This window comes from Amblyomma americanum, chromosome 2, assembly GCF_052857255.1.
Source record: "Amblyomma americanum isolate KBUSLIRL-KWMA chromosome 2, ASM5285725v1, whole genome shotgun sequence".
In the NCBI taxonomy this organism is placed as follows: domain Eukaryota; kingdom Metazoa; phylum Arthropoda; class Arachnida; order Ixodida; family Ixodidae; genus Amblyomma; species Amblyomma americanum.
The window spans coordinates 173,570,927-173,581,741 of NC_135498.1; the positions used below are offsets into that span (position 1 = coordinate 173,570,927).

Sequence of the window (10,815 nt, forward strand, 5' to 3'; positions counted from 1 at the left end):
AATCACGTCATCCATCACGTGCCACAAGTGCAAGAGCGAGCGTCCAGGGCAGCGGTCGGCGCAGCGGCGGACGTGACTGCCAAGCGCAAGAGCGAATCACGTGACACATCACATGCTAAAACTGGCGAGCAGGAGCGGCCGAGCAGCAGCCAGCGCAGCGTTGGAAGTGGCGGCCAAGCGCGCACCTATGGCGTCGATGGCACCTGTCACGCGGGCGATTTTGCACATGCGGCGCGCCTCCCATTAGAGGAGAAATCAAAAAGCCAGGTGACCTTCACGATCGGCATGGAAGGAGTAGAGCTTTTCGCTCTAAAACAACCTTGGCTGCTGGGGCCATACAATGTTGACCCCGTTCAGTGATGCCACGAGCGCAAAAAAAAAATTATGTTATTTTACTTACATCTGTTCTGTTAAACACAATGAGAACAGTTGTTTCTGAGGCAGGTCCGCCATTTATTCCACCGTGACGACGTGCTCCCGTGAGGGGCATTTTGAGCGCATCGATTGCACACAGCAACTGTCTCATCAGTCAGCCCTCACGCAGTCGTCACGGCCGTACTTCGTCACTTCAAGATTGAGTGCTTCTCGGTCCAACGGCGCGCCGTGGACTTGAAAAGGGCGGGGTCTTTCTTGTAGACAAGCGCCGCTTTGGGGTCGATAGGGTGGTCCATGTCCGGGGCCCGCAAGAGGGAGCCGATGGAAAGCATCACGTCCGATATGGACACTGCCGGGGACCACTGCGACGTGAGGATGTCCAGGAAAACGGGGACTCCGCCAATAAGGTTTGGGTGGTAGATCTTGGTGACGAACTTCACCTGCGAAGCATGACAGCAGTGAGGCCTCTTGGCTATATTCACCTACTTCACATGTAATTTTGGGGTTGTGGCGCCATTTGGTGACCAGGGTACACAGTGTAAGAAGCGACGGTGCCTTGCATATTTGGCCCAAAGTGAATTCCGGGTGGCTAGACTGCACTTCCAGTCAGGTTTGAGTACTGTGCCATCGTCTGCTGTGGTCGCCGTCTTCGGACATTTGAGCAATAGAGTAAAAGCGACGACAACGCCCTTCTTGAAGACCCCCCCCCCCCCCCCTACAACGCAATCGAGTGACCGTGCTTGGAATGACATTCTCAGCTCGTTACAGGGGAAACACCACTGGCCGTGGTTCCCTAACTGCTTAATTTTTTTCATGCGCATTTTTTTCTGCAGCTACAATATACGTAAGTTATTAAATACATATCCAGAAGGATACAAATAGAGTGCGAAATCTGAAGCAGCTAGAGACTACCGCGGTAGCTTGCAGAAGCGAGGTGCCTTTCTGTGAGGTCGGGCTTCTATAAAAGAGCCACACTCCCCTCTCTGCATTTCCACGAAGCCTCTTTAAAACTGAGACTGAGCCCGCGACCGCAGATGTCACATTCTTCAGAACAGTCACACCATTAAGCCACGCAATCCCCCTGGCCTACAGGCAACCGTGGGTAACTCCCACTAGCCAAACTCAGGTTAACGCGAAACCATCCGTTTGGGACGTATGGCGATAACGGGGACCTAGCTTAACGATGGAGCTGAGCAGTAGAAAAAATTCAACTTGTTGGAACCTTGCCACGACGGCTCGAAACAGGTTTTTGCGCCGCAGCGGCAGGAATTGCAATCATTTTCGCCTCCCTGTGAAACAGGATTTATGCATCTTCTGTACCGCTGTTGCCGTAGGCGGCGGGTTCTACCAAGGAACCTCACGGAGGTCAAATTTCGATGGAGGCGAAATTCTAGATGTCCTTGTACTGTGCGATGTAAGTGCACGCTAAATAACCCTATAGGTGGTTGAAATTTCCGAAGCCCTCCACTACGGTGTCCCTCATAGCTTGAGTATCTTTGGGACGTTAAACCCCGATAAACCATAATCTTTTCGTAGCAGCTTCCGTCGGTAGTGGCGGCGCTAATGAGGCAAGCGAGAATAGCCGTGCGTTGAACATGGTTACAGCTGCTTCACCTGCGTCCATAGTATAAACTAAATAACGGGTGCTTTAAACTCTGTCAAAACTTTCCAGTAATTGAAAATTGGAAATAGAAAACCTCTTTAAGCCAAAAAATAATTACGAAGGGCACTTACGATTGAAGGTGGAAGCATTATTTTCAAATTATATTCTTTTCCTTCTTTTCTAATGAAACGCCTGCTCATTAGCACGTATTCGTAATGCAACGCATATACTAGATTCACCTTTATTATCCGAAAAGGAACGCGGTTTTGTAGTCAGAAGGTTGCGTGGCCGCCTCGCACTCTGAGTTCAATTCTCCGCACCTTCGGTAGAAATTCTTGCTTTGCTGATGAGGTCGTTGTGAGTTTTCTCAACCCCTTTTCCTAACGTCGACGGGTTTTGTTGCTAATAGGTCAGATAAGACTGTCACCTTAAAACTGTTAGCCGCACTGGCTGTCAGTTATCACTGTGAAAAGTATCCCAATTATGTAGCTAATTTAAGATAACGCACTACTGAACAGTTTATAATTAGCACAGTCCGGTGACTCAATGGTGAGTTCCAACAAATGGTCAAAACGATGAATAATAATAATTTCTTTTTTGGGGAAAGGAAATGGCGCAGTATCTGTCTCATATATCTTTGGACACCTGAACCGCGCCGTAAGGGAAGGGATAAAGGAGGGAGTGAAAGAAGAAAGGAAGAATAGGTGCCGTAGTGGAGGGCTCCGGAATAATTTCGACCACCTGGGGAACTTTAACGTGCGCTGACATCGCACAGCACACGGGCGCCTTAGCGTTTTTCCTCCATAAAAACGTAGCCGCCGCGGTCGGGTTCGGAAACGATGCTACTGATGTTTTTCAAACGAACAAAAAAAAAATTGGTGGTGGTTTAGCTCTGGTTAAACCAGGTGTGACGCAATAGCTACAGCTGGCCGATTGGAATTTGCTCCATTCAGTTGCAAAGTCAGTCTTTCGCCGCTCCGCTTTGCAGGGCGTTTTTTTTTTTCATCTCACTTGCCACGGCGCATGCGCACAGCTGTGGCAGCTCGGTTTCGCCGTCGCGCCGCGCCGCCGGCAGCAGCGGCTGCTCCGCACCACGTGGCTGGTCAGGTGACCAACACGTCACGAACCACGTGACGAGCCACGGCGCCGCGGAGCCGGCAGACGTGACCAACCACGTAACACCGTGGCGGCGCACCCACGGGGAGGCAGCGCAGCCACAGGGTGGCGGCGCCGCCACGTTGAAGGCTCGAAACGCTACCGTAATGTAGCTAGAGCTACAAAAAATCGTTCTATAAAGACTTGCAGCGCGAGGAATTTCGGTGTTATTTTTTTCCGCACTAACGCGAAATTAAAAGTTCGATGCAAACGCAACGTCCGTTAGTAACGTTTTGCAGTGTCTATGACTTGAACTCTACCTGCCTGCGTCATTACTGAACGTCATGCACGTTATTGAACGCGATAGCGATAACGGTCCATTCAGCTCAAAAGCCCGGTGTCTTTATTGTCGTCGGCGGCGTCGGCATCGGCTTGAGGGGAAAAGTAGGTGCTCCACGTTCCACCTATGTCCTGTGACCTTGTGACGTCGTCACCACATGGCCACCGAATTGTGAGCAAACTGCCATCTTGGCAGGTGGCAGTTAATTTATTGATCAGAGAGAGCAACCCGAATCTCACAAGCCACACCGGTGGCTGTGTTTCAAACAGCCGCCTGTCGTGGCAGTGCCGCCGGCAGTTGGCGGCCTATCTCCAAATTCATGTAACTGAAACTACTGTGCCAACTTTCTCTCCTCGCCCCCTGGTACCGTGCAAACAGTGGACTTCCTGTGTTGCATTCTAACATCTTCTAATGTTTACCTGCTTGTCTTGCTTGTTGCAAAGCAAGTCAAGCAAGACCTGATTTTCTTGCGTATTGCAACCGCAGACGATAGTGCACTTCGAGTTATCGTTTTGCTCTCGCCCGACCTTGTGCTAGCCGTCCCGGTCAATTCAGATGGTAGAGTGATTGTCCCGGTGAATCGGTCGCCCCGGGTTCGAACCCTAGACCAGGAGGAATTTTTCTTCTTCCACAAAATTTTTGTGAAAGCTGCACAGCTTTCCTTTGTAGCCGCATGGCTGCTGCGCTTGATTGGATACTAATGAGTAATTATATCCTTAATTACAAATATACTCAACCTTCACGATTTCCCCTAATTATTGAACCAAGAAATAGAGGAACGCGCAGAATACCTTTGGACTTAGGCTTAGCAGCATACACGTCACGCTCTCGGAAGGGTCCCGCTCAAAGCGGTGCTCGTATAGTGTATATACTACCTTGGGCGGTTTGAAGGGGTAGTCGTCGGGGAAGCGGATCTCGAGCTCGAAAGCTCCTCCCTCGTACGGCGTGTCCGCTGGCCCCAGCAGAGTGGCAGTCCACCGGAACGGGTTGCTCACGCCCACGGGCCCTGCCGACCAGTTGGCCAGCGGCCGAAAACGCAGCTCCTCGAGGTCGCGGGCGATGCGCGCCAATGCCACGGGCGATGCGGCCTTCGGCAGAGGCCCCGCTTGGTCGCCGAAAAACTGGCTCACCTGGCGAGCCCTTCCCCCCAACCCGGCAGCCATCCCTCGTCGGAACTGACCTTCGTCTTCCTCAACCTCTTCTCTAATGCTCGCGCGATCCCCTTCTGTCAAAAAATTAGCTGCGGTTTAAGTACTGCTGAACCTGGTTACAGAGCGAAAGCTGTGGTCTAGACGCGGCTTGGCGTTGTAATTTGGCATCCCACCGCTGCCATCAATGTTGTGATTTTGAGGTGGTCCCGTAGCGCTCGTCACCCGTTTTGTGACAGAGCGTCGCCAGCTCTCAAGTCAGTCGCGAAGACTCCGATTGAGACGTCGGTGACAATAACAAAAGGGATTTTATACACTTTGCACACGTCATTATACAGGACAAGATCGGCATGGGGGCCTAGAGCTAACATAAAACGCGACTGTTCTCGCACGGCGACGTCCGGCGAGTCTACAACGCGTCATACATCTCACTCAGCTGGTGAGGGGCACTCAGCTCACGGTGGGTCGGTCTCTCTTTAGGTTGGGCTCGGTGGATCGGAGGGGCTCTCCAGGCGGCAGCATTTGGGCTTATAAAGCACCGAGAAACGGTTGTCTCTCAAACGGTCCTATACAAAGCCAGCAATTGACGACCGTCCGAGATGTCCAACCAGCGACCGCGCTGGCCACCCGCGGTGACTTCCACTGGAAAAGGGGAACCGGTGCCTGGCTGTCTAGCAATTTGCTGCACATTTGGACATGTCGCTCGCCGATGCTTCTCGAGAGCTTAGCTTGTTAAAGGAGCGTTAGGGCGTCGTTGCCTTGTGACGCAGCACCGGGCTTTTCCAAGGGAGTTCGACGGAGAAATTTTACATCTTGTAGATTTGAAATCCGGACTGGTTGTCCGGGCACAACAGCATCATCCCCGCCTTCAGATAAAGCGCCGGAAAGACGAGCTGCTTCCACGTGGCTCGGATGCCAGCCGTGCATGTTCGTCAGGCTGTTGCGTTGTGTGTGTGTGTGTGTGTGTGTGTGTGTGTGTGTGTGTGTGTGTGTGTGTGTGTGTGTGTGTGTGTGTGTGTGTGTGTGTGTGTGTGTGTGTGTGTGTGTGTGTGTGTGTGTGTGTGTGTGTGTGTGTGTGTGTGTGTGTGTGTGTGTGTGTGTGTGTGTGTGTGTGTGTGTGTGTGTGTGTGTGTGTGTGTGTGTGTGTGTGTGTGTGTGTGTGTGTGTGTGTGTGTGTGTGTGTGTGTGTGTGTGTGTGTGTGTGTGTGTGTGTGTGTGTGTGTGTGTGTGTGTGTGTGTGTGTGTGTGTGTGTGTGTGTGTGTGTGTGTGTGTGTTATGCCTTTTTCCCCTTCTCTCTTCCTCCTTTTACTCCCCTAATTCCTCTTCCCTAGTGCAGGGTAGCCAACCGGAACCCCTTCTGGCTAACATCCCTGCCTTTCCCTGCTCCTCTTTATCTCTCTGTCTATCTTTCAAGTTCACGTCCAATGTTTGGGCGCCAGGTAGGTTCACGTGCCGAGGTCCCACTCGCAGGGCCAGGATCGCTGCTCACCGCGCTGTCGCCAAGGCACCTCGACCAGTTTCGTTCAGGTCGTTCCGAAGCCTTTGCTTCTCGCCACTGGTCATGGTTCGTCGTTCTGCAGCTTGCAAATCCGACCGGAAAGAGGGAACACCCAACACAAGCAACGCCCTCTGTCTCCCGTCAAACACCAGACAAGGCCATAATCTAAATCAACCAAATTAAATTGCTATCCCCTTTTTTGCTCTCTCTGTAAGATGTGCAGGTTGACAATCTGGTACACAAGGCTCAAACAAAAATTTCGCAAATCAACGACACACCAAAATAACAGGAGCAAATAATAATCAGTAATAATTATGAAAATAAGAATGGTCCTCTTGAAATCATTTGGATCGAAAACACACTACTAAGGAAGCAAATGAAGTCATTAATTTTTTCCCCATGCTACTTCCTGTCCGCAAATATCACAGCTGACCATGCGTTCTTGCTTTCCGTTCTGCGTAGCAGCATATTCTACGACAACAGTTGTAATGCGACAAACTTGCACCAAAAATAGTGCCCAGGCAGGAGCATACGCTAATACTTAATGCGGGTGAAATGGTAGCATCTCTGGAAGCTTACGCCACCTACCTACGTTACAGTGGCACACAGAGGCTTCGCTAGCTTTTCCGTGTGTGCGGACACTAGCGCCTAACAATTGCTGCAAGTAACTTCACTTGCACAACCACATAGCAAAGCTCCCATGAGCAACCCAAAGTATACACGAGGCTTTCATGCGAGTGACTACGCCACGATTGCCAATGAGTTCCTTCGCTATACTTTCGCGCGTCAGCGCATGCTTTCAAAATGAACAACGCAGCTAAAATTATGCACAAGTGCCCACTGGAACACAACTTGCATCGAACCTCAAGATAAGCGATGCGATGAAAAGAACCAAACATAACAAGGAAATCACGCTGGCGAGATTACCGCTCTGAACGAACTGATTTCTGCTACAGTGCTCGTTTGTACTCTGAACTGTGGAGCACTTAGGTTACATGATGAGCACACACCTTTAGGCCACATCATTACGGCAAGGAAACAGGAGAAGTACAAAATACACTAGGCAAGGGAGTCAAAACCTGGTTTGCCCTCATCCTTCTACCGCTGAGAAAAAAAATTGAAAAGCAGGCAGTACATACAGGAAGCACTTATTACTGGAATCCCGTATGCTTTAGTCGCGCCCACCGCGGTCGCGATCGCAAGACCGCTCTACCAGCCGACTCTTCACAAAAGTTGAGAGGCTGATTAGTTCCGCCTCTCCCGGACATGTGCCCAAAACCAGGGAAGCGCTTGGCAAGTTTAAGCTGAGAGGGGCGATTCTTCCTCCCTTGGTTCCCTGCAGATGTCGCAAAGGGGGGTTACGTGTCCCTTCCCACTCGCGCACGCTCTGTGGCGCCCTTTTGTCTGGCGACCGCACGCCCTTTTCTGTAGCCCACTGTGCTCATCACTTGTTCCAGGACTACTCCTACGCTGCTCCAACAGTGACGGAAGTGGCTTCGGCACTGCAAAGGGACAACTAGTCAAATTGGCTTTCATGCGACGCCTCAAACTTCTTGAGAGCCGCGGTGTAATTTTTGGCCAGTTACGTGGTTGGCTAGCCCGTAAACGTACAAGCGTTTGGATCCGCACTTTTTTCTTTTTATCGCGCCTGTCCAAATTAGTTTTCTTTGCGCACCGTCGCCTTTTCGAAGCTGCCTTGCTGCCCGCCCTCGCCGCAGCATCAGAACTTAACCCATTAATACCCAAAGGCTTGTTACGTTCGCGATTTTACTTGCGTGCAAATCACATTGAGCCCTGCGGTCAATGCCAGGTAAAAGCTTTTCAGAAAATTCGGACACATCTGCGATTTTCTCTGAGCTCGGATCTTTACTTTCTGGTGATCTGTCGCGGGCCGCTGCGCATCTGCCGTCATCTATCCGCAACAAGCCTTTCTTGATTGCCTAACCAGTTGCGTTGTGATGAGATTTTCCCCAGCCTATCTGACCCTGAGCTGCCCTAGCCTCGATCTTCTCTTTCAAAGCAGCGTGGCTCTGAGGGTTTGAAATTTCCTGGTGACGCAATTCTTGGTTGCTAGCGTGCGCAACTAAACCATCGTTAGTTTCTTTGTTACGGTTAGCGTGGTTGCAACATTTTGCCTCTGCTTTTGAGACGCTATCAGATCCAGCTTCGTTTATGTCCTCTCCAGTCTCAGTGAGCGAGACGACTGTGATTTCCCCGATGTCCGATGTTGTGGCTACCTTATCCAAATGTAGAGGGGTTTCCTCTGCTGGCGAATGCGGCGCGTCTCCCACTTATACAGCAGCAGCTATATACATCTGCCAAGGGCGGACTACCTTCCTGCACTGGCAGGGCTGCTCTACAGCTACGTTCTCTACCTCTTCGCCACGGTCGTCCGGACCTTCCACATTATCAAGCCATTCTAAAACGTCGGCTTTAAACTGGTACGCAAAATTGAAGCACGACTTCGACCTTCATAATTGTACTTTTCCTGGAGATCCTGCGGAGACAGCCGATACTTCCTCAATAAAATTCCTTTGAGCTCATCGTAGCTGTCTATGTTCCCGTCTAACAAATCTTTGACTACTTCCGACGTTTCGCTGGAAAGAAGGGTGACCAGCACCTGTGCTCAACCATTCCGTTCAATGCGCTTTTTCTTGCAGATGCTCTCAAAATCCGCCAGATAATTTGCCATATCATCGGCGATCACGAAGGGCCGCAGCCTGTCGCTTGAGTTCTGACGGTTAGTCTCAAGCAGAACGGATAACGTTTCATCCCACTCGAAACTCATCCGCTGCGCTTCAAGCTACAACTCCAACAGTTTCATTCTACGAGCATGCTGCAGTCTTTCTGCCTCTGCTCGAGCAAAGCGTTTTTCTGATTCCTCGCGACGTTCCTTCTCTTTCTTTCCCTCCTCTTTGACATAAGCCCAGGCCTCTTCGGCTTCCTCAGCCGTTACGTCCTCAGTCATCATGACCTCACACACTCTCCTGTTTACCCTCTCAGCATCCCCTGGTTTTCAAAACACTCTCACTAGGCTTGAAACAAACAAGGTAAACACAATCCAACACCAAATCCTTCTCTAAGCTACTATAACCTTTGTATGAGAAAGTCTGGTGTTTAAAGTAAACTTCAGGGACTCACCGCGCCGAGGTAGCTGATGCCGGTCAATCCTGTTGCTGCCATCTGATGTTGTGATTGGTGATCCTACCGCCCGCACCAATGTTGTGATTTGGCGATCCCACCGCTGCAACCAATGTTGCGACTTTGAGGTGGTCCCGTAGCGCTCGTCACCCGTTTTGTGACAGAGCGTTGCCAGCTCTTAAGTCGGTTGCGAAGACTCAGAATAAGACCTCGGTGACAATAACAAAAGGGATTTTATACACTCTGTAGAGGTCATTATACAGGACAAGATCGGCACAGGGGCCGAGAGCTAACAGGAAACGCAACTGCTCTCGCACGACGACGTCCGGCGAGGCTGCAACGCGTCATACATCTCACTCCACCGGTGAGGGACACTCGGTTCACGGTAGGTCGGTCTCTCTGTAGGTCGGGCTCGGTGGATCCAAATTGTGCTCTCCAGGCGGCAGCGTTTGGGCTTATAAAGCCCCGAGAAACGGTTGTCACTCAAACTGTTCAGTACAACGCCAGCACTTGACGGCCGTCCGAGAATTCCAAGCAGCGACCGCGCTGGCCACTCGCTTCAAGATTGCCGTATGCGGTGACTTCCAGGGGGAAAGGGGAACCGGCGCATGGCTGTCTAGCAATTTGCTGCACGTTTGGACACGTCGCTCGCCGATGCTCCACCAGAGGGCGCCGCTGCCTGGCGGCGCAGCAACTTAGCTCGTCAAGGGAGCGTTAGGGCACTGTTGCCTTTCGACGCAGCACCGGCCTTGTACAAGGGCGTTAGCAGGGAAAAATTTGCATTTTGTAGATTTAGAATCCGGGCAGGTTGTCCGGGCACAACAGCGTCTGTAAAGTTGAGTGCGTTCCGTACAATGGAAAGGCAGCACGCCCACCCTGCAGCCCTGGCAGGTGGCAGTTAAATTAATGGTTGATTGCGAGAGCTTGGTCACCCAATGAACGCGGCGGCCTATATATTTACCCCGGCTGACGCCACAACGACAGTTTTCATCACACTTCACGCGATTGTCGCGTGGCTAATCTACCGCCCTCTACCAGCGAATCGAAAGGTCAAAGTTCAAAGGTCAAGTTTCAGGTGGTGTGACACCATCATAGACCACATGTGGTAAGGCCTATAGCCACACTTGACCTCTGGCTCACTTGAAGATCAGCCGGCAACTCTCGGCGAAATCAGCTTTACGCAGCGTAGTGAACCTCTCGCTTCAAAATCATGCTTCCCTCCTCTCAATATTCGCAGAGCCTTAACTAGCGGTGTTTTCTGCCGGGTCGTTTCGCAGCTTTCAATGTGAAGGTGTTTATAATTCTCACAAGATGAAAAGTTCTCCACCGAATCTGTCATTGGCATTTGTCCCCAGACCGTGTCACCGGAAGACGCGTGACGTCATAGTCGTGGCGACATAAGTGTGGTAAAGGTTATAAAATTGATGCCGATGTAGAGAGAGTAAACTTTATTGTTCCAATTGAGAGGTTTGGTTGCGTGCCCGGAGACTGCCGATGTAGAGTGTAGTAATGATACTTAATCTCAGTCCCAGTCCTGTACCAGCTGTGGCCACAGTATCCCTGTAAACTTCTTAATCTCGTCCGCCGACCTAACTTTCTGCCGCCCCCTGCTGC

The 10,815-nt window shown here is 51.1% G+C and overlaps 1 protein-coding gene across 1 annotated transcript; it reads right to left on the bottom strand.

The window, feature by feature from the left end:
- Nucleotides 1-450: 450 nt before the first annotated feature.
- On the bottom strand, nucleotides 451-4,593 carry LOC144119282 (uncharacterized). Its single transcript, XM_077651947.1, has 2 exons — nucleotides 4,289-4,593; nucleotides 451-815 (listed from the first exon to the last, which is right to left on the bottom strand). The coding sequence occupies exons 1-2, from the start codon at nucleotides 4,574-4,576 to the stop codon at nucleotides 564-566; spliced, it is 540 nt and encodes a 179-aa protein (XP_077508073.1). The 5' UTR covers nucleotides 4,577-4,593; the 3' UTR covers nucleotides 451-563.
- Nucleotides 4,594-10,815: the final 6,222 nt, after the last annotated feature.